General features: G+C 35.9%; 1 protein-coding gene across 1 annotated transcript in view; it reads right to left on the bottom strand.

Annotated features, from left to right (window-relative positions):
• The window catches only part of LOC131164574 (2-C-methyl-D-erythritol 4-phosphate cytidylyltransferase, chloroplastic), a 40,424-nt gene extending 17,098 nt beyond the window's left edge, over positions 1 to 23,326 (bottom strand). Inside the window, exons 1-7 of the mRNA XM_058121867.1 lie at positions 23,029 to 23,326; positions 22,822 to 22,904; positions 22,612 to 22,683; positions 19,820 to 19,875; positions 17,239 to 17,318; positions 17,035 to 17,117; positions 7,402 to 7,479 (exon numbers count right to left, since the gene is read on the bottom strand). Coding sequence (XP_057977850.1) covers positions 7,402 to 7,479; positions 17,035 to 17,117; positions 17,239 to 17,318; positions 19,820 to 19,875; positions 22,612 to 22,683; positions 22,822 to 22,904; positions 23,029 to 23,299 — 723 coding nt within the window. The 5' untranslated portion in view covers positions 23,300 to 23,326. The remainder of the gene's footprint in view (positions 1 to 7,401; positions 7,480 to 17,034; positions 17,118 to 17,238; positions 17,319 to 19,819; positions 19,876 to 22,611; positions 22,684 to 22,821; positions 22,905 to 23,028) is intronic.
• Positions 23,327 to 23,534: the final 208 nt, after the last annotated feature.

Genomic DNA, 23,534 nt, shown 5'->3' with positions numbered 1-23,534 from the left:
CTATGAAGATATAGCATTGCTGCAGACTGTTTAAAGATAGTTAACAACCAAGTTACATGGAATGTCAGCTACAGAAGGAACTTAATGAATCAAAAATGGATCAATTCTTAGATTTGAGTAAAAAACTGTATTAACGTTAGGTGAAAGGGAGAGGAGAGGATAGGGAATTTTAGACCCACAGCAGATTAGGTAATTTCACAGTGAAATCTTTATACTGAATTGAATCAAAACAATGAAGCAGCAGGCAGAATCAGCTCCTATTGGAAATCAATCTGGAAGACCAAAGCCTCACTAAAGTAGATTCTTTTTTCTTTTCTTCTTCTTCTTCTTCTTTTCTTCTTTTTTTCTTTTTTTCTTTTTTTCTTTTTTTCTTTTTTTCTTTTTTTTTTTTGTTGACTTGTGGAGGAAGCAACTTGGGGGAAGATTCTTACAGTTGATAATTTGATGAAGAGAGGATGGAGCACTGAGAACAGGCACTATAAGTGCAAAAACCAGGAAGAGACAATGTACTTCTGCATACATGGGTGATGATCCTTTCAAGTTTTATCCATGCAATCTTAGCAGTGAAATGGATCATAAAAGAGAACATAGAAAAGGGACTAGAGCTTGGAGAAGGTCAGCTTGTAATAGGTTCCAAGGTTTAATCATGATATAGGGGACAGCATTCTATGAGCCAGTTTCAGGATCACCGGGAGGGAAAGAAATGCTAGGGCATTTGAAGGAATAGAGAATTCTCTGAAAGGAGTAAAGAGAATATGGTTTTCCTCTCCACATCTTTGGAAAGAAAAAATGGCTACTTTTGTAACGGAGTCGTCTTTCCTAGATTTATAGAAAGCTTGTTCTGTACACAAATCTTTTCTGTACTCGAGTGACTTCACCATTGGGTTCCTCAATTATTTTTAGTTTTACAAACAAAAAAAGAGGTGTTATTCACTGTCTGTTTACCTCTTCCCATGCAATCGGACTGCACGAGCTGGCTTACAACTAAACAACATAGGTTTTAGGTCAAAGGGAGATTTAACAAGGAGCACATTCAAATATATGAGCTTTGGCTACTCTGTTTAAGAAGTTAAAGCTTGATATACATTGTTGACCCACAACCTAACAACTTAAGCTTTTAGGTAAAATCGTATTCTAACATTATATCAGAGCTGGTTACCAGAAGGTCTGTGGTTCTAGTCCTGTTGTCTGCATTTATTTGGTGTTTAAAAAAAAAAATTTGTATTCCCTATAAAAGGGCAGCCCGGTGCACAAAGCTCCCGCGTATGCAGGGTCCGGGGAAGGGACGGACCATAATGGGTCTATAGTGTGTAACCTTACCTTGCATTTTTGCAAGAGGTTGTTTCCATGCCTCGAACCCGTGACCTCCAGGTCACACAGCAACAACCTTACCATTGCACCTAAGATCCCCTTCTATTGTATTCCCTATCATGGGTGTTATTTATCATGTGTTTATCTCTCCACGTGTTGTCAGGCTGCACATGCAGGGGAATGTTAAAGCTAGAAATACATTATTGGCCAACAACCTAACAGCTTAAGGTTTTAGGTAAAGTGGTATTCTAACAGAAGTATACAAGACCTTGTTTCTCATCTGAAAGCAAGCAACTCATGGAAACCTCTTACCAGAGCTTCTCCCAAAAAGTCTTCTAACTCAAAAAACTTTACTAGATCACCTGTGAATCTAAATAAGGGTTGGTTTGTTTATTCTATTGGGTAGAGGGAAGGGTTGCATACACCCCTCAGGTTGGATTTGGCTTGTGCTTTCTAGGAAGAGGTCTTTCTTGTGATGGTTATGCTCTTTCTAGTGCATTTTTTTTTCTTATCAAATAAAATATGCTTACAAAGCAACTAATCTATCTTGAAAATGTTTTTTAAACTAAAAAAATTACATGTTTTGAACTTAATGCTATCTAATAGGATATAACAAGTTCTGCAACCCCTCAGGTTGGATTTGGCTTGTGCTTTCTAGGAAGAGGTCTTTCTTGTGCTGGTTATGCTCTTTCTAGTGCATTTTTTTTTCTTATCAAATAAAATATGCTTACAAAGCAACTAATCTATCTTGAAAATGTTTTTTAAACTAAAAAAATTACATGTTTTGAACTTAATGCTATCTAACAGGATATAACAAGTTCAAAAAGAAAAAAAGGCTCAAAAAGAACTAACAAGTTAGCCTTGTCTAAAAATTACGGGCAAGTAAAGGAGAAGTTAAAGGGGGTGAAAGAATTAAATTATGAAGTTCATTAGTTGGGATGTTAGGGGTTTAGAGAATACTTGGAAGAGGGGTTTGATATAGGAAGAGTTGATTAGACATTCTCCTAATATATTGTTATTTCAGGAAACAAAACTTGAGATGAGCATTTTTAAGAGAGAAAAAGGGAGGGGGGGGGGGGGGAGGTAAGGTGTAAGGAATAGGAGTTTCTCCCTTCTCAGGGGTGGCTGGGGGCATTATTCCATTCATTTCCAGAATTGATAGCCTTGTTGGGTTTTTTCTTTCAGTCTTGGTAGATGTAAAAGGAGGGGGATTATCAACGGCGGCTAGCTTCTATTCATGGTCCTTCTAGACCCTCCTTTCAACCTACATTCTGAGATGAGCTGTATGCTATTTTTGGATTTTGTTCCCCTAGATGGATTGTTCATGGTGATCTCATGTTGTTAGGTTTCCTAGGGCGAAGAAGAGGGCAGGAGTGTCACTTTGAGTATGCAGAAATTTGCAAGGTTCATTAGGGATTGTGCGTTGAGAGACATGCCCCTGGATAATGCACGCTTTTCTTGGTCTGTTGGGGATGAGAGGGTTGTTGCCAATAAGTTAGACAAGTTTTTTGTTCTATAGTGATGGGAGGATGAATTTTTGAATCTTTCTCAAACAGTTGGTACCTGTCTGTGATCCCTTTCCCATCTTGTTTGAATGTAGCAAGGTTATGAGGAGTCCATCCCCTTTCTAATTTGAGAATATGAGGCTTCATCATTATTTTTTTTTTCCCTCTTTGGTTAGAGTCTTAGAGTGAGGATCTGGATAGGGGTTGGGAAGGGTTTAGGATTATGAGGAAGGTTAGGTGCCGTAAAGAGTCATTGAAAATTTAGAGTACGGAGGTTTTTGGGATATTAGGTTAGACAAGCATTTTGGATAAGTTGGATTTTTTATATTTTTTTCAAACAAAAACAAAAAAAAAAAAACAAAACAAAACAAAAAACAAAAAGAAAAGGAGTGTGTTAATCTTTCAGAGAGTGAGGAGGGTAAACGGGTGGCAGTGAAAAATGAGTTAGGGATTTTATTTTTTAGGTATGGAGTTGGAAGCAAGAGACTAAATTTTAATGGATGGAAGAGGGTGATTGTAACTCAAACTTTTTTCATTAATTGGCAAAAGGGAAGATGAGGAAAAACTTGATTAGGGAATTGGCCGTAGGAGAGGGAGAGTTTATTTCTGATCCTCATTGGATTGCTACTAAGATCACTGCTTTTCTCCTTGAATCTTTACATGGAAGAGGACATTTGTAGGCTTGTTATTGAAGGTTTAGATTGGAATTCCTAATAATCAAGTGAGTTGGTTGGAGAGTGCTTTGGAGGAGAAGGAAGTGAAGGCAACTATGTTTGGGATGGAGAGGGATAAGGCTTTGAGTCCAAATGAATTTAATATGGCCCTTTTTCAAGATTATTAGGGTGTGATAAGGGTGGATTTATTGAAGGTTTTTAATGAATTTTAAAGGAATTGGATCAAAAGCAAGAGTATTAACTCCATATTTACCTAAGAGGAATTGATCAATTAAGCTTGTTGATTTTAGATCTATTAGTTTGGTGACTAGTGTGTATAAAATCATTTCTAAAGAGTTAGCTAATAGGTTGAGTGCAGTGTTAGTGACTATTTCTACAGCTCAAAGTGTGTTTGTTGGGGGTATGCAAATTGTTGATGCTATTTTGGTTGCTAATGAGGTTGCGGAGGAGGTTAGCAAAAAAGAATAAGAATGAAATTATTTTTAAATTGGACTTTGAAAAGGCTTATGATAGGTCAAGTTGGAATTTTTGGATAAGATTTTTGCTCGGAAGGGGTTTGGGGAGAGGTGGTGATTCTGGATAAGAGGCTTATCTAGTACTTTATTTTTGGTTATTGTGAATGAAGGACCTAAATAATGGTCTGGAACGATGAGGGTGTTAGACAAGGTGTTCCATTATCTCCATTGTTTTTTTTTTTTTTTATGACGCGGGGACTCCAGCCACCGACGAGCCCTTTGCGGTTGATGTTTTGAGGAGCATGATTGTGAGTGCCATTTATAGTGGTCTAGTGAAGTGGGTAAAGAGGGGGTTTGTGCCTCCCATCCTCAATTTGCCGATGATACTATGATCTTCATAGATGATTGCAGAGATTCTTTTTTGAATGTTATGAGTCCCACTGGGAAGCCATTGGGCGGTAATCCTAGATCCGTGGGTTTGGGGGATGTGGGGGTGGAGAGAGTGTCTAAGCGTTTGGATGGGTGGAAATATGAGCTATATTTTACTTAGGGGGGCACGTTACTCTTATTCAAGCTTGTATTGCTAGTATTCCTCTTTAACATTGGTCTAATTTTAGGATTCTGATGGAGATTTGCTAGTAAGCTTGAAAAATTATCCAGGATTGGATTGAAGGGGGATCATTTAGTCAGTTGGGAGGTTATGTGTACGTCTAAGGTGGGCGGGGTTTGTGTCTAGTATCTAAAAACACTGCTCTTATGGCTAAATGGTTGTGGCAATTTGCCTTAAGGAGTCATCTATTTGGCATAGAACCATTAAAAGTAAATTTGGCTCGCATGTGAATGGTGGGATGCTAATTTGGGGATTGGACATCCTTATAAAGGCTTGTGGAGGTCTATTTCTCATATTTCACCCCTTCCTCATATTAATTTTCTTTTGGATAATGGTTCTCGAATTTGTTTTTGGGAAGATATTTTGGTGGGAAGTACTGCTTTGTCCTGTTCATTCCCCATCTTTATCGCTCGTCTTCTGGGCATAATAATGTTATTTCTTCTTTTTTTATTTCTGAAAGTGATTCGTCTTCCTAGGATTTTTGGCTTTTGTAGAATTCTAAATGATAAGGAAATGGAGGAGCTTTCTTTTTTATCTTTCTCTCAAGAGGGATAGTCATTCTTGGTCTAAGGATGCTTCAGGGTTTTATTCTTGCAAATCTTTCTTTGATTTTTTGGACAATGCTAATATCTCTTTTTTTGCTCCTTAAAAATATCTGGAAGGCCAAAGTTCCTTCAAAAATCAAGGCTTTTATTTGGTTGGTTGTTCTTAATAGAGTTAACCCCTGTTGCAGAGTAGGAGAATTTCAAAGGCACTTTCTCCTGATATGTCTTCTTTTTGTCTTGATAGGTCAGAAACAATTCTCATCTGTTTCTGCAATGCAATTTTTCTTAGAATATTTGGAATAACCATTTTGCTCTCCTAAGAGAGTTGGGTTAGTACACAGTTGGTGAAGGAAGGTCCTCTCTTTTTTCTGGTTTCAGTAGAAGGAAGGAAGCAGATGCTTCGAGGAGGTGTGCAGTTTTCGCAGTTCTGTGGGGTTTATGGTTGGAACAAAATGCCCAAATTTTTTGTAGAAAAAAGCCAACCTCTTTGTTATGGGAGAAGATTCATTACTAAGCCTCACAATCGTGTGCAGCAAGAGTGAGTTTTCTGATATTCAACCAGATAAGCTAGCTTTATTAGACTACTGGCTGTTTTTCTCTTTTTCTTTTTTCTTTTTTTTCTTCATTTAGTTTAGGAGGATTTCTTATTCTCCTCTTTGTATATGCTTTCTATTCTAATGAATTCATCTTATTTTGTTTTCAAAAAAAAAAAAATTGATAAACGAAGAAATTTATTAGAAGAGATAAGAATAAACATCAAAAGAAGAAAGAGAAAAATAAAAAGAAAAATTTGGGAGAATAAGAAATGTTCCCTTTACAACAATAACAAAAAATTACAACAAGATCATCATAATATGAAAGCCAACGCAATGAAGCAAGAGCAGTTCACTGCAGGTCTTCCAAAGAAACATAGACAAAAACAGCCATTAGCCGACAGCCACAGTGACACAAGATGAACAACTCTACTCCAGACCAAATTATTAGCAATGGCCACCCCTTTGAAAACTATGGCATTCCTCTCCAACCAAACACACCAAATAACAGCCATAATAGTGCATCGCCACAAGGCTCTTTTCTAAAATCTCTAAATGTGTTACAGCAAAAGGCCTTCAAGATGGAGGGACAAATCCAGTCCTCACCACATATACCAAATAATTTATTGCAGACAACCAAAGTAAAGGGACACTGAAGAAACAAGTGTGAGCAAGTCTCCCCACTTCTCAAATAAAGGGCACAGACATCGGGTGATAGGGCCAAAATATATATAACCAAGTTAATTTTTAACCAAGAACATTATAAAATTATTCAAGAAGATGAGCAAGAATTAAAAGTAAAAAGCTGAAACCAATATATATAGACACAATTTAAAAAATAAATCAAAATGCTAAAATTAGCAAAGAGTCTCAGATTACCACTTCACTGAAAAGCTTAAGCTGTTGGTTGTGGGCCAACAATGATATCAAGCTTTAACACTCCCTGTGCGTGAAGCCCAACAGCACGTGGAGAGATACACCCACACGATAGATAACATCTATTACATGGAATATAATAATTATTTTAAACACTACATAATAAACTCGGGCAAAGAGACAAGAACCCACAATATCCTAGGAACCAGCTTTGACACCATGTTAGATTACCACTTTACCTAAAAGCTTAAACTGTAAGGTTGTGGGCCAACAATGCACATCAAGCTTTAACAAAGAGTACATTGCTGCTAAAGAAACTTTGCAATACATGCAAACAAAAGTTGCATAAATCAAAACATTTGCTGTTATGATTCAAAATCTCAATAAGGCATCACCTTTTCATACCTTTCCATGCCTTGACATTTAGATCCAATAAAGAGACTCCACAGCTAAAAGACTAGCCATAATTATTTCAAAATAATGGAACTAAAGATCAGCAATATGAATCATGATGCTTAATATACTAAGGAATAAAGCGCAAAAGAAAGCTTAGAATACATGCAAAATAGACATAAATCAAAATATTTATGCTCCTACGCACAAGCCAATAGAGATCATCTAAATAAATGAAAATTCACAATCTCCTTTCAACAAATTCCTTAGCATTCGTTCTTACATAAGGCATCGCCTTTGTATTTCATGCCTAGAGATTTAGATCCAATGCAAGAAATCCATAAGAGTTAAGCAGTAGATGCATATTTCCAAATAGCGGTGACTGAATATCAGCAAAATTGTAGCTTATCCCAAAAGAAACAATGACTGTAAAATGAAAAGAAACCAAATAAGCCAATGCACAAGATACATATGTTCAACCATATTTCATAACCCAAACCTTTTTAACGTCTCCAGATGATACAAGGGGTCTTGCAGAATCATGGATGCAAAGAAGCTCCGTATTCAGATCAACTGCCTGCGTGCAAAAGTAACATTTAAAATAAGAAAAGTACTTGTTTGTATAAATGAAGAAATTTATTAAGAGAACACAATACAGAAAGAGGATAAAATATCCTCTTAAGAAAAAATAAAAATGAAACAAAATAATGAGGCAGAGACTTCCAATTAGTCAAACACCTTGCTCAGAATTCAGAAAAAACTAGCAACAGTGCACCAATATGATTCTAACGAAACCATCATACACCAGTAGGCCAGAAGACACTGCATACCACTTGAAAATTCTAAATTTCGTAGCAAAAGCACAAACCCAGAATCCTGCCCTCCTTTCTACCTCCAAAACCCCTGAATTTCTGAATAAAAAAATATGGGCAAAAGGCATTCACCTCACCTAAGGTTTGGCAAAAAGATACGAGAGCTCCCCTGAGGTTTCAAAAATGCCACATACATACCCTAAGGTTTGCCAAATAGACACAAACCTCCCCTCAAATACAAAGAGAGGTCTGTAAGGTCGATGTCTTTTTGGCAAACCTCAGCGGAGGTCCTTGGAATTTTTGAAGCCTCAAGGGAGGTCAGTGTCTTTTGCCCAAAAAATATTGAGAGAAGATAGACAAACCAACTACAACCCCACCCCGCCCCCCCCCCAAAAAAAAAAAAAATTAGGGGAACAAATATTCTGAATGCACTAGGTAACAACAACAACAAAACCAAGCCTTAGTCCCACTAAATGGGGCCGGCTATATGAATCCTTTTCCGCCAATTTATGAGATCATAGACCATTTCTTTTGATAGATTTAAGGACATTAAATCCTTACTCACTATCTCCTCTCAAGTTATTTTAGGTCTACCCCTACCCCTTCTACTGCCCCCCACAGTAACTAAGTCACTCTTCCTCACAGGTACATTATGTGGCCTACGTTGCAAGTGTCCATACCATCTAAGGCGTCCCTCCCTTTATCTTATCTTCTATAGGAGCTACACCTAACTTACCACGAATATGTTCATTTCTTAATTTATCTTTCAATGTTATACCACTCATCCATCTAAGCATTCTCATCTCGGCAACTTTTACTTTTTCGATATTAGGTTTCTTCATCACCCAACATTCCGATCCATATAACATAGCTGGTCTTATAGCTGTCCTATAAAACTTCCCTTTCAATTTTAAGGATATTCTACGATCACATAGCACACTTGAAGCACTTCTCCATTTTACCCAACCTGCTTTAACTCTATGCATTACATCATCTTCAATTTCTCCTTCAGCTTGCATAATAGATCCAAGGTATCAAAATCTACAAGTGCTATTTATTTCTTCACCATCAAGTTTAACTTTATCTCCAATATTCCTACTATCATTACTAAAATTACATTTCATAGATTCTGTTTTATTTGTACTTATCCTAAAGCCTCTAGATTCCAAAGCTTCTCTCCATAATTCTAACTCAGCCTCTACTCCGTCCCTAGTTTCGTCAATTAATACAATATCATCTGCAAACAACATACACCATGGAACCTCCTTTTGAATACTCTTAGTGGATTGGTCCATCACTAAAGCAAAAAGATAAGGACTCAAAGCAAATCCTTGATGTACACCTATGGTAATTGGAAATTCTCTAGTTTCTCCATCTAGTCCTTACAATAGTCATTATTCCATCGTACATATCCTTAATGACATCAATATACCTACAACATACACCTTTTTTTTCTAAAACCCACCATAGAACTTCCCTAGGTATCTTATCATATGCTTTCTCAAGGTCAATAAATATCATATGCAAGTCCCTCTTCTTTTCCCTAAACTTGTCCATTAATCTTCTTAAAAGATAAATAAATTCTGTGGTAGATCTCCCAGGCATAAAACCAAATTGATTTTCTGAGATCTTCGTTTCTAACCTTAATTTTTGTTCAACTACCCTTTCCCATAGTTTCATCGTATAACTCATAAGTTTAATTCCACGATAGTTATTACAATTTTGAATATCTCTTTTATTTGTGTATATAGGTATTAAAGTGTTTTTCCTCCATTCATCTGACATTTTCTTAATTTTTACAATTGTATTAAATAAATTAGTTAACCATATAATTCCGTTATCACCCAAGCATTTCCAAACTTTAATTGGGATGTTATTTGGTACCATAACTTTCCCATTTTTCATCTTTTTTAGTGCAAACTTAACTTCATTAACTCTAATTTTGTGAATAATTCTTATATTTGTAGCTTTTTTCTCATTTGCTAATTCTAAGTTTAAGTCTTCTATTTGGTTTTCATTAAACAACTTACTAAAGTAACTTCGCCATCTTTCTTTAATATCTTCGTCCTTAACCAAGACAATATCATCCTCACTTTTTATACATTTTACATTTCCTAAGTCCTTGCTCTTCCTTTCTCTAACTTTAGCAAGTTTAAATATACCTCTTTCCCCTTTTTTTATACCTAATCTATCATACAAACTATTAAATGATCTATATTTAGCTTCACTAACGGCCTTTTTTGCATCTTTTCTTGCCTCCTTATATTTTTCAAAGTTATCTCTGTTTCTACATTTTTGTCACGTTTTATACCAAATTCTTTTTGTCTTTATGATTTTTTGTACATCTTTATCCCACCACCAACTCTCTTTGCTATTCAAGAATCTTCCCCTTGATTCACCTAAAATCTCTCTTGCTATCTTTTTAATAGAGCTAGCTAATCTATTCCAAAGAGTATTTGTATCTATCCCATCCTCTATGGTCCAATCCACATCTTTGATCATTTTATCTTTAAAGTTTATTATATTTTCTCCTTTTAGTTTGCACCACCTATTTCTCTTACACTGGTTTATTTTATCATTTTTTTTCCATTTCTTAATACATATATCTAACACTAAGACTCTATGTTGTGTGGTTAGGCTTTCACCTGGAATAACTTTACAATCCTTGCATGATAAACGATCTACCCTCCTAGTTAAAAAAAATCTATTTGACTTCTATTTGGTCCACTTTTAAAGGTTATTAAGTGTTCTTCTCTCTTCTTAAAGCAAGTATTCATTATACTAAAATCATATGACATAGAAAAGTCTAAGATCATCTCCTCAAACTCATTTTTGTCTCCATATCCATATCCTCTATGTATCCTCTCATAATTTTTATTATCTCTTCCAACGTGTCCATTCAGATCTCCTCCTATAAATATTTTCTCAGTCCCTGGTATGCCTTGTATACTATCCATATTTTTCCCAAAATTATCTCTTAAGATTTTCTGCTAAGCCAACTTGAGGAGCATAAGCACTAATGATATTTATTATCTCTTGTCCTAATACCATCTTGATTTTTATAATTTTATCCCTTACTCTAGTTACATCCACAACGCTATCTTTTAAGTTTTTGACTATAATAATGTCTACTCCATTCTTATGTTTTTCTTTTCCAGTGTACCAAAGTTTAAATCCTGATTTATTGATTTCTCTAACTCCCCCACCCACTTAGTTTTTTGAAGGCAAATTATATTAATTCTTCTTCTAATCATTGTATCCACAATTTCCATGCTTTTACCCGTAAGTGTCCCTATATTCCAAGTTGCTAATCTAATCCTAATTTCCTGAACTAACGTCTTTACCTGCCCACATCCAGAATGATGTAGGAACCCTCACATATTTGACACCATACCCAGGCACCGACACAGCGCGTCGCTTCGGTGCGACGACCTAGCCCACCCTCGCCCACTTTTCACTACACCCAAGTGTTTCAAGTGCAACGCGTCGCTCGTAGGGGACGCCCCAGCAAATATTCGGTAAGGATTCATATCATAGTGATTTGACAAATTTTACGCTGGCTATCAGCTACCTAACGCAACCCGCCTCCTTTACCCAGGCTTGGGACCGGCTGTGTGTGAAAAAATTAGGACATTAAGTGCATCACAGGCAAAGTTGAATGCGAAACAAAACAACATAAAAAGTAGATGAGTACTTGATTGGACATTACAACCAAAAAAAAAAACAACATACATTCAATTAGTGTTGATTCTATTAAGAACACTAATCTTTTTTTTTTTTTTAATAAAAGAAGAATTTCATTAAAAGATTAAGAATATACAACCAGGAGAATAAGACAACTCAACAGTCTGGAAAATCCAGATAAAAACAAAGAAAAAAACCGGAAAACAACTCAACAGTCTGGAAAATATAGATAAAAACAAAGGAAAATACCGGAAAACTAAAAAAAGACAAATAAAACCAGCATAAAGTAAGAATCCAACACATAACGCAAATCGCACTGAATATCATAAAAGGTCACCCCTTTAAAATTCCCTTGTCGCACACACCAAAGAAGCCAACTAACGTATCTTTTCCCAAACCAGCAAATGCAACAACTTCTTCCCTAGAAAAATATGTGCATTACGCTCAATCAACAACCCCCAAAATACTGCAAAGAAAGCACATTTCCAGAGCTCTGCCCTTTCCTTTTCATGCCAAAGCCACCAAAAGAAACTGCCAAAAAATTCTCTACTGCCTCTGAACTCACCCAACATTCACCTTAAATACCAAAAATCTTATTCCAAACTCTCCAAGCATAATCACAATGTATAAACAAATGCGATGCGGATTTTGAACAGTTAAAACAAAGAACACAAACTTCTGAAGATAGAGCCTTCAAAGGTCTCCTAACTTGCAACAAAGTATTGGTATTAATTCTATCAAGTGCAACCAACCAGATAAAAGCCTTGATTTTAAAGGGAACTTTGGCCTTCCAAATGGATCTATGTAGAGGAAAAGAAGAGTTAGACCTAGCCAGAAAATTATGAAAAGATATGGAAGAATAAACCCACAAAGGATCCAAAGACCAAGACCAACTATCCTCCTCCAAGGAAAAACGACAGTTTTTCTACAAGACTAACAAAGAGGATAGCTCTACCATCTCCCAATCGTTCAATAACCTATGAAAATGAAAATCCAAAGAAGACAAAGGACCACCTAAATCAACAACAAAAAAAGGAAAGGAACCATCTCGCCTTGAGCTCAAGCAAAAGAGGCATGGAAAAGAGGAAGACAAATCTACATTCCCCAAACAAGGATCTTTCAAAAAACAGATATTACTACCCCTTCCCACCAGGAGTGTAATATGGCCAATCTGCGCCATTCAAATGAAAGCATTCAAAGGAAAAGGCTAGGAAGTGTGAATCAGAACCAAAAAAATAAATCATAAGGAAAAAAAATGTAAAAACGGGGGCATTGTTGAGACCGAAGAATACAACAAAGTTGAGGAGAATCCATAGGAAAAGGAACCTCATTCTTTCTATGAAATCTCCCAAGACCAAATTTTCTCACAATTGCCATTTTCCATCTAACCAAGTAAATAAAATTGAGAAATCTAAGTAATAAATTTTCAAAAACACACAAGAGTACAAGAGTGCCATTAATTCCAATTTTGCATCCCACCCATTTTGAAGACTGCAAATACTCCAAATCACCCTATGCCAAAGGCAATCAAACTCTGAGTGAAACTGCTGCAACCATTAAGCCATTCGAGCAATGTTCTTGGACAACACATTACCAAGACCCAAACCATCCACATGCTTAGACTCGTAAACTCCATCCCAACTAATTCCTCTAGGTAAAGCTATGGGAGGTGAAATGCTTGCTAACATTCTAGGGTGCAAGGGTGGAAGCCTCCCCTTAACCTATTGTGGCTTCCACTTGGGACAAAATTTAAAGATACAAGGGTTTGGGAACTGGTGATGGAGAGATTCGAGAAGAAATTATCAAGATGGAAAATCAATCATATATTGAAAGGAGCAAGAATTATTCTTAAAAAACATACTTTGCCAACTTTCTGGTGCATTCATGTCTCTCTTCTCGATTTCAAGCTCGGTGTCTAGGAGGTTTGAAGGGATTCATAGGATTTTTTATGGAACAGCAGTGGTAACACTGGGTGAGGTGCATAGCAGTCAAAGGCGCACACCTCACTAGCGCCTCAAAGGTGAGGCGACCTTCATGATGTGCACTGCAGCAATATAAGGCATGGTGAGGGGAGAGGCATAGAGAGGTGCGCCTCATGAATGTTGGCCATTTTCAACCCCCTTTTTTTAAAGTCCTATTTACCTGGAGCCCAACTCCTCAAAGCAGCTCTTCGAGATTTTTCAAGCCTACCTTCTTCTTCTTCTTCTTCTTCTTCTTCTTCTTCGTTTGAATCTTGATCTTGACCAGGTGCTACAGTTCTTCTCGTCTCCTTGACGCAGCTCTTCGAGACTTTTCAAGCCTACCTTCTTCTTCACCAGCAGGGAAGTTATCATCATCATCATCTTCTTCTACTTCTTCTTCTTCTTCTTCTTCTTCTTCTTCGAACCTTCAAAAGTTTGAATCTTGATCTTAACCAGGTACTACAGTCCTTCTCGTCTTTGCTACTTCCTTCTACTTCTACTTCTTCAAATCTCAATCTCGACTAGGTTGAAAAGGAGACTCAAAGCTACAGTTCTTCACAAACTGCAACTTTCTTCTTCTCCAATTCTTGATCAAATCAGACATTCAGACCAGGTTTTTCTTCTTCTCTCTTTCTTCTTCTTCTTGTCTTCTTTTCTTCTTCTTCCTGGTGAGTGAGTGTGTGAGTGATGACCTTCTGCTCTCAGTCAGACTTCAGAGCAGCTATGCACCTCAGCCTGAGACCTGAGTGTAAGGCTTTTTTTCCCTTTTTCTTTTCGCTGTTTCGTTAGAAATATACTTTCCCACCTTTTCTAATATTGTTGAATTCAGATGCACTTATTTTGCTTGGATGCCTGCTGTTTATTTCTTTTGTTTATTCCTGCCAGCAGCTGCTTATTTCTGCAGCATTTTTCTGCAATTTACAGCATGAACATAATGAACATTGCTTATTTCTGCTTATTTGGTTACTTCTTGAGACTGGAATCTTGATGAACTTGCTTATTTTTAGAGAATTCGCTGGTACTTAGTACTTGGTAGTTATAATTTCCAAGCATTTATGTTTTGGTATTGAGTATTTTGGTATTTTTAGAATTCAAATATTACTGCTAATTGTTTATAGATCAGTTATCCACCACATAGGGAATTGTACACAATTTTAATAAATATGTGCCTCGCCTTCGTAAGGCACGCACCTTCACCTTGTGCATAGGATCCAAGTACCCTTTGCGCCTCAATGCGCCTTGCACCTTTAACTACTATGATGAGGTGGGACACGGTGAAACAACCAATTTATGGAGATAAACCTTGTTAACAAAATGGGTATGATAATAGGAGATTTAACCACCATGAATATACCACCATACGAGGCCAGGAAGACCACCATACCCCAAAAATATCAAGCAAGGAAGCAAACTCCTTGAAATTCTAGCACTATTTTACAGCCAAATGCACCAACCCACTCTAAGGAGACCACACCTCCAAACAGATTGTCTCTCATTAGCATTACCAAAGCCCCTGAAATGATGAAGGCAAAAACACTCCAAAGAGAAAAGACAACCCACAGCTCCCCAAAAAAAACTGAAAAATGTTCAAAATTCCTCAAGAATTACATCCGTATGGTACAAAACCAAGTCTAAGATGGTCACTCCACCTTGAAAGCAGAATGTACACACATGGAGAAAGTTCATTATTTAATCTCTGGCTCTCCAACACATCACTAGTGTTAATCTTCTCAAAAACTGCATACCAAGTAAATAACTTGATTGTAGTGGAAATCTTACCTCTCCAATAAAGGAATGCAAAAGAAAAGGACCGGCATTTGGAGCTTGAGTCAAATGAGCCCAAAGAGAAGTAAGGATTTTTGAGTGTTGAGAATTCCACTTATGAATTTGTCCCACATTGGAAACATTGAGTGGATAATAAGTGCTTACATGCGTGGTTGGGCCCAAGACCTAATAATTTAAGCTTTTGGGTTAAGTTGGTGTTCACTCATGCATATCAAGCCTGCCCATAAGGACTCCCCCAGTGCTAATAAGTGGTATCAAAGCTTATGGTTCGAACTCTGGGTGAATGACTTCGTAAAGTCGAGGTGTAAGGTTAATTCTCCTGATGTGCTAACAATTGAAGGACCAAGTGTGTGACTGAGACCAATAAGGATCATCTAAGCTAGGCAAACGGATCCAAACAAGGTCAAAACATGGAAAGTAGGATTGATTTGAAAGCATATGGAAAGCAATCTAAAGCACGTAAGGCCCACTTGTGCAATTGTTGAAGAATTGGTGTTGCTATCATAAAGGAGACGGTTTTTACTCCAAAAACAGAGTTCGAATTGGGCTCAACTGCTCATGCATGTGTTCCTGCAAATGTTGATCCAGTAGAAGAGAAATGGCAAATCCTACAGATGCTAATCCCTAAATGAGTGGACTCCCATGGTTAAGTAATAACTAATAACTTCTAGTTGGCTCAATGATAAGTAATGGCTTCTATTCAAGGGAGAATGGTTAAAACTCATAAGTAAGAGAGAAATTGTTAAGAATTCCACTTGTGAGTTTGTCCCACATTGAAAACATTGAGTGGAAGATGAGTTCTTATATGCATGGTTGCGCCCAAGACCTAATGGCTTAAGCTTTTGAGTCAAGTTGGTGCTCACCCACATATATCAAGCCCACACATGAAGACTCCTATAGTCCTAAAAAAAGAGAATCTCCAAATGGATCCAAACTCACCATCTTCTACCACACCCCAGCAAGAAATAGAAAGAATCAAGAACATCAATAAGCAAAATAGACCACTAGGCTTGATAAATAGAAGCTTCACTAATCTTGAAATCCTCCCAAAATTGAACCTTGTGCCCATTGCCAGCTCTAAACCCCACCCAAGTGAAGAAAATCAACAAGAGACCATATAAACAAATTTACAAGGACTTCCATGGCTAAAATTAACTCCAGATTTTGAATCCCATCCATTCTATTGAAATCCATACTTCGTACAAATACACTTACGTGGAAGAGGTTGACATTCTAAAAGGAAATGCCATGATGTTAGCAACGATGCTGCTTTGACTCTTTGAGGTATGATTGTGATAGTAACCAAGAAAACAAGTGATATCAGTGGCAGCCAGCCCATGAAAGATTTTCTGGTCATCGAGCAGCTCAAATCTTCATTCATTCGAAGGAAAGAAAAGGAATTTCTTTTAAGAAAGGAAGGATAAATGCAACAGGGACAAAGCATAATTTGAAAAGGAAATCTCAAAATTATATGGAAGTAATGGAACAGCCTTAAGAATAACATGAAGTAGCCCTCAAATAACATTGCAAATCACTCAAAAAGAATACGAAAAAAAAAAAGAACTTGAAAAAAAATCCCAAAGTGTAGCCAAGAACATCTATCCCAAACGAGGCAGATGAATAAGCTAATCTCAAACATCTTCTCATTCCTTTCATTCCGCAACACTCAACCATAGAAGACTGAGCTAATTGCTACTTCCTTTTCTTACTCTTGCTATTTATCATCATAAAAATTTATCATTTTTCATTTCCAATTATATATATTTTTCAAGCAAGGAGGAAAAATGGATTGCAGAAATGCACGAGCCAAAATTTACCACTTAACCAAAAACATGTAGTGGAAAAAAGTGAGTATTTTCATACTAAATAAGTAAATAACACAGTGCACACCTGAAGTCCATTGTATACAGAATCTTGCCTCTCCTTCCCAGGAAGTGCAAATTTAAGGTCCACATGGATCCTCATTTTGGAGTCTGGAACAAGATCGACAAGTTGGATGGTTAATTGAATATCCCTATAGCTGAAGGACAAACTCAACGGCATGTGCATACTTCAGATATGAGGGGAGAAATAAGAGTTAGAAACCATATGAACCTTCAAAGATGTCCTTGTAGGATGGATCACAAACTACAATGATTTCCTTTACTTCATTCATAAGTGAGAAAGTGTAGAAACTGCGAGGAAACAGAAAATGGTAATCTCTGTAGAACAAAACCGACCATACCAATTGACAGTGACTGAAAAGGCAAACCAAATTTTCAAAGGTCCATCCCTTAGTGTAGCGCACACAATATATGTCAATATCTTTTTATATATCTGCTGACATTTTCAGTTCTATAATATCTCTAGATAATTTCAGTTTTAATATGAGTCACAAAGTCCCATAAATGGAAATTATGAAATAATAATCTGCTGATGTTCTCATAATCTATATATGCACAATTTGTAAATATTTTGATATCTATATCAAGCAGCCAATATATATGAAATGCTTCAGTTTTTTTTTAATATATCAACCAATATCCAATGATAATTCATTATTTTTTTTAAATCTCTATTATTCTTAACATTGATATTCTCTTGACATGAGTTACAAGCAGGACCCATTCTTCTCCACAGATAAAATGTTCAATCACAATAACATACCCCTATTGTTATCAAAGGCATCATGAGGCACATAAAAAGAACAAGGCACAGCAGAACCCAACTAAAGCAACCTGCTATTGCATTTTGTTATTATTTACTATCTGATTTTATCACATCAACTAACTCATGCTTTTTTACTATACTTCTAAATAATAGGAACAACTATAATTGATATCTTTCTAATTAAAAAAAACACCACAAAATAAAAAGAAAACTTTAATTGAGTCACATAAATAAAAACATTGATTTTTCTCTGAGATACCTTACTTTCCACTCATTTTTTATTATTTTCTAGATAATATACAACCCACACAAGCAAAGGTTTGGTCAAATAGGAAAATACTTTCTGACCATTTATATATATAATTATATATATATATATATATATATATATATATATATGGAAGTTCCATCTCTTTAAACATTTGGGCGCTCTGTTAGTGGCAAAACTGTCATTTCATTTCAAAACTGAAATATATTAAAAGCTCTTAAGGCCGGATAAATAGGCATATACCTCCTTAAACTCATAGCATAATACATTTCAAATTAGGAGTAGTGGATGGGTTGAAATTTGAATTGCCTTAATCTTGAAAGTAAAAGGTTTTCACCACAATCAATTGTAGACAATCATTTAGAAACCAATCCCAAAGAATGCAGCAGCCAGTCCACAAGGCCATGAAAATAGCCTAATGAATACACTAAACTAGCTTCTTTTGAATTGTTGAGACTCAGAATAATCAATTCCAAGGCACAAACAATCATTTTTCGCAGAATTTAAGGGCAGGAACCATAGACAAAATATTTTTATTTTGTTTTATTTTTGGATTCTGTAATAAGTCAATGGTTAAGTGTAAAAGGTTACAGTAATGTGTTTTGTGTTTAGAGTTTCAATTCAATAAAGTTTTGCTTCCGCTTTAGAAATTTGGTTCTTGTGAGATTGCAGAAGAGTAAAATTCCGTTTACTCTATACATTTCTTGAATATTGAAATTCTGAAAGAAAAGTAAGACCCCATGTACATAATCCTGACCCACTGTGCTGCAATATAATTTCAAACAGATTCAAAATAAATTGGTTGACCCACATCTCTTTTCTTAGAAGATTAGAAGTCCCAATGCAAATCAGCATTCAAAGGAAAGGAATTTCTCACTATATCAGTTCAATATCAACACATGCAATTAAACATACCGCCGTAAATAAACATACAGTTATTAATATAAGAGAAATAAGGTTTATAGAAAATATTAATATTATGATTAAAGAAGAATTGTATCAACATATTCATAAGACATGCCAGACTATATGGGAATCTTACCTCTAGGGGAATTGACTAAAAAATTTTTATTAATATAAATCTGCAAACATGCAAAATTTAGAAAAAGATACTACCTAAACCCCTGACATTGGGGAAGATGAAGAAATTAATAAAGTATGGTAAGAATTTGAAATAACTACATGAATTATGGTACTCAATAAAAAATTATTTCTATTTATTATAACATGAGGCTCCTATTTGTTATTTTGGAAGATTCAATCGATTACTTGTAAATAAATTTTGAAATTCAATGGGTATAAGGAGTAAATTGAAACTGAATTATTGACTCATAACTGAAGGATTGGATAGACACAAGATTCTATGGGCTTAAATGAAATGTTTTAAATTTTAGGCACTCATTTGATGGCAAGGCCAAACTCTGAGGAACCTTACTATATTATTTAAACAACAATGCACCATGTGTATGTGTGTGGATACATGCATATTTAAATACCTTTGCACACACGCGTGCACACGCACACACACATGCACATGCACATGCACACATATACACTTACTACTATATATATATATCTGACTATACTAACTCACATGCCTTATAGCTCTTGAAGTCCTTAGTGCTTAACTGCACCTAGATTTTTAATAACTATGATTATTCCATCTTATTATGTCCACAAGACCTAGAAACATAAATGAAGCCCACCTCAAGTAGTCAACAAAGTGCCTTTCGCATTGAGCTGAGTTGTGCCATTTACCTATACAATGCAATTGGTTGGCCAACAAGTGGGAGGTACTGCTTGGGAGTGCTTGCCTATCCGCATAAACATAAGAAAACCATCATCCATACATTGAAAAAAATTAAAAGCACATAAAAATAATAATATAACACACAAATACATACACAATATGTACAAAAACACAAAAGCATGCATGTGACTCTTTAGATGTTTGCTTGCTTTTGAAGCAACTCTCATCAACAAGCACTATTCTGATGTGAGCCTTAAGAAGTAATTCATCAAATTGGTTCAATAACATCCCTCTCATATGATTCTACTATAGATATCTACATATATCTAGATACATTGACATAACCACAACAAATGTACTATAGGATCTCAACAGCACATAGTTCAATGGACACTATTTTCTTTTAGTTTGGGAGGTGAGAAGAAATTTTTGAATTTTAAGTTCATTAGAATTGCTGGATACAATACTTCTCAGTTATTAAAAAACAAAACTCATTATGAATTGTTTTAATAGAAAATCTCATCTAGACAAAACTATTCACTTTTCTAGAGAATTCAACTGCAAAGATTGACATTGAGAAAGGATGGAGGATTAGGTAGGAGCTATAGCAAATCCTCTAGATGTAGGCTTGGCGAGTGGCTGAAAAGATATTTATGTCCTTCTAGCTAACCATTCTACAACTATCAAATTCTAGAATCCAGGGGTTGAGAATATTAGAAAACGATAAGAAAGTTCAGAGAAGCATTTTTCAGAAGGAAATTGAATTGGTCTAAACATTAATTTATCCCTCCTCACATCCTAACTTGTATCCAATGCAGGACACTCCTTAAAATCTTGGCATTAGGAGTTGCCTTGCAATTGCAAAGGAGGGTTGTAGAATGATTTTGCATTACAACAACAACAAAAACAACAAGCCTTACCACTAGGTGGGGTCAGCTACATGAATCCTTTTCCGCCAATTCCCCCGATCCAGAGCATTTTCCTCTATTTGATTAAGGGCTAGAATGATTTTGCATTCAAAGGAGAAAATATTTATAAAGGATAAGGGACTGTTTAGTTGTGGAAAACATTTTCCACTTTTCAATTTTTAGTTTCAAATAATTATAAAAATTTTAACATGTTTTGAAAATTTTAAGATTCATATTAAAGTCCAATATCCAAATTCCATGCTCCTGTATGCAAAGTAAGTGTTGGACATCTAGAAAAATAATGAAAAGATGTTTTCCAAGTTTTCTATACAAATTTGGAAAATTGGAAAACAAGATGGCATTTTTGTAATTATTTGAAAAATTAGAAATGAAAAATAAAACAATTTTTGTAAAAAAATAATTCCAAAACTACCCATTTTTGTTCATTTCTCTAATACAAATGTCATAACAAAATGAAAAATTAGCTAATTTTTTTGTAATTTTTTAGAAAACTAAAATGGGAAATGAAAACAGGTTTCTAAAACTAAACAGAGTCAACAGACCCTAACTAATCATAAGATCACAGAAGAAATAAAGAAAGACTTAAATAGATAACGACAACAACGTCACAAAGAAGAATATGAAAGAATGAAACAAAAGAGTCAAGCACCAGATGCCATAACTCTACTGCTTATTAAAGCTAAGATGGAGTACTTTAAAAAAAAAAAAGAGTACAACACAGTCAGGTAAAGATAGATCAAGGTTGCCGTTTGATTGGTCTCATTAACCTCATCCAGACAGTAACTAGGAACTGCTGGGAACCATTGGCCGACATGTGCAAAATTAATAGCATATCCAAGCCAACCAAATGAAAACCCTGCGTCATATTATATTTATTATTACTCTTCATTCTCATTATCTTTGAACTATTTCTAACCTTTTTACTAGCAATTAAGAACAGAGAATAAAATTATTCTAATAGAAGCTTAAAGGAAGTTTATACATCTTAGTAGAACTATGGATGATTTGAAAGCATAAACCTACAGGCCATGACTCGCAATAACTAATTATATTAATAAGTAGCAAACAGACTTCCACAAGCACCAAAAAGGTCATAATCCATAGTCCTAGCCTTTGTTTGGAACGTGAAAAACACTAGGGAAAGAAAAGGTAAACATGGAGGAATCCATTTTTTCATATTTGGTCATCAAGGAAAGTGAGAAAGAAAATCAAATATATAGCAAACCAATGAACTAACTTTCGATTTTACACATCTTAACCTTTGATTTTCCTTAATTTTTAATCATACCACAACAACTTTTTCATTCTTAATAGTATTTGATATAGACTATAGGGAGAAAACACAATGAAAAATGATTTTCCTTCTTATTTTCTCTTCCTTTCCTTTTTTCAAATAAAATCTTTGATCCAAATGGAGCCTTATGGATCTGCAAAAGCCCAACAGCAAAATGACAATTTAAAATCTGAACAGGGAGAGCACCCACATTATCAAATAGATTCATAGGAGTGGTTTGATGATTGAGTAAAGATGGAGGGCTTCTACGAGGTCAGTCAAAAATAAACCTACTAAGCAATGTAACACCCCTATCATCAACACAATACAACACCTATTGAGGTTTCCCATTTGTTTTATATAGCCTGAAAAGAACTAAATAAAACGAAATTGAACTCTGAAGATGGTGGGATGCAATTTTCAATAAAAATTGTGTTCATGCATTGTGTTCCATACAGCATTTAGCTATTTAAGTGGACAAACCTGTCATATAACAGCGTGACAATGCATCACTCATTAAAATAAAATGAAAATTATGTAAGAGAAAAGAAGAGGGGGGTGCGCACACAGATTCACAGAGAGAAAGAGAAAGACTTACGCCCATCCTTTTGCCTTGTCCTCCAGCCAAAAGAATGACAGACACACTTTTTTCTTTCACAATCCCGGAAGCCTGTGGAAAAGCTCAGAGAGTAAGTCCAACATGGAAGTTCCCCACCCACCCACCCCCCCCCCCCCTCCCCCCAAAAAAAAAAAAAACCGATATAGAAGAAGAAGAAGAAGAAGGGTGTCGTGTACCCAAAAAACAAACCTGGTTCAATTGAGAAGCTTTCGCAGAGGACTTGATGCTTGATGTAGCGCTTATCGGCTTTCTTCCCAAACGGATTCTATCACCTGATGCATTATTACATCAATAATCAAAACATACACATGGGTATACACTGAATGCAATAGTTACACACACACACACACACACATATATACATATGTAAAAGCAAGTAGGTATAGCTATTGCTGCCTGCTGGTTCGATGCAAAAGTGCGAAAAAGAAATCTTGGAATTCGACAAATTTGAGAGCAGGGACTCCCATTTGGCGGCAGTTGGGAGATTCTGAGGAGGAGTAGGGAATGAAAATCCCGCTCCAAGCCCAAGTAGCGCCATCCTCTCTCTCCCTCTCTCTGGTTCAGTGGGAGAACTGAGAACCGAGAAGGAGGAGAGAGAAGAGTAGTTATTAATAGCGGCCTTACGGACAGACTGGCTTCTGAGGTCACTTGGCTGCAGACACGACATTCCCACCACTACCTACTCCATATTCATTCCATTTCAATGAGTTTTTTTTCGGTTTATCCTTTCTTTTTAAAAAGCATATTAAATAAAATCCTTTTTGAGAAAAATAATTCCCAAAATTGGTCCAGTAAAATTTAAACAAATCTTACTTGACCAAACAGCGAAATTTATTACGCGTTAACTCCAACTTATGTTTCAAGCAAATCTCCAATCAGCAAGATTTGCTTGCCACGCGTCA

Source organism: Malania oleifera, chromosome 9, assembly GCF_029873635.1.
Source record: "Malania oleifera isolate guangnan ecotype guangnan chromosome 9, ASM2987363v1, whole genome shotgun sequence".
NCBI classification, from domain to species: Eukaryota; Viridiplantae; Streptophyta; class Magnoliopsida; order Santalales; family Ximeniaceae; genus Malania; species Malania oleifera.
This window is presented reverse-complemented; position numbering and strand designations above follow the sequence as displayed.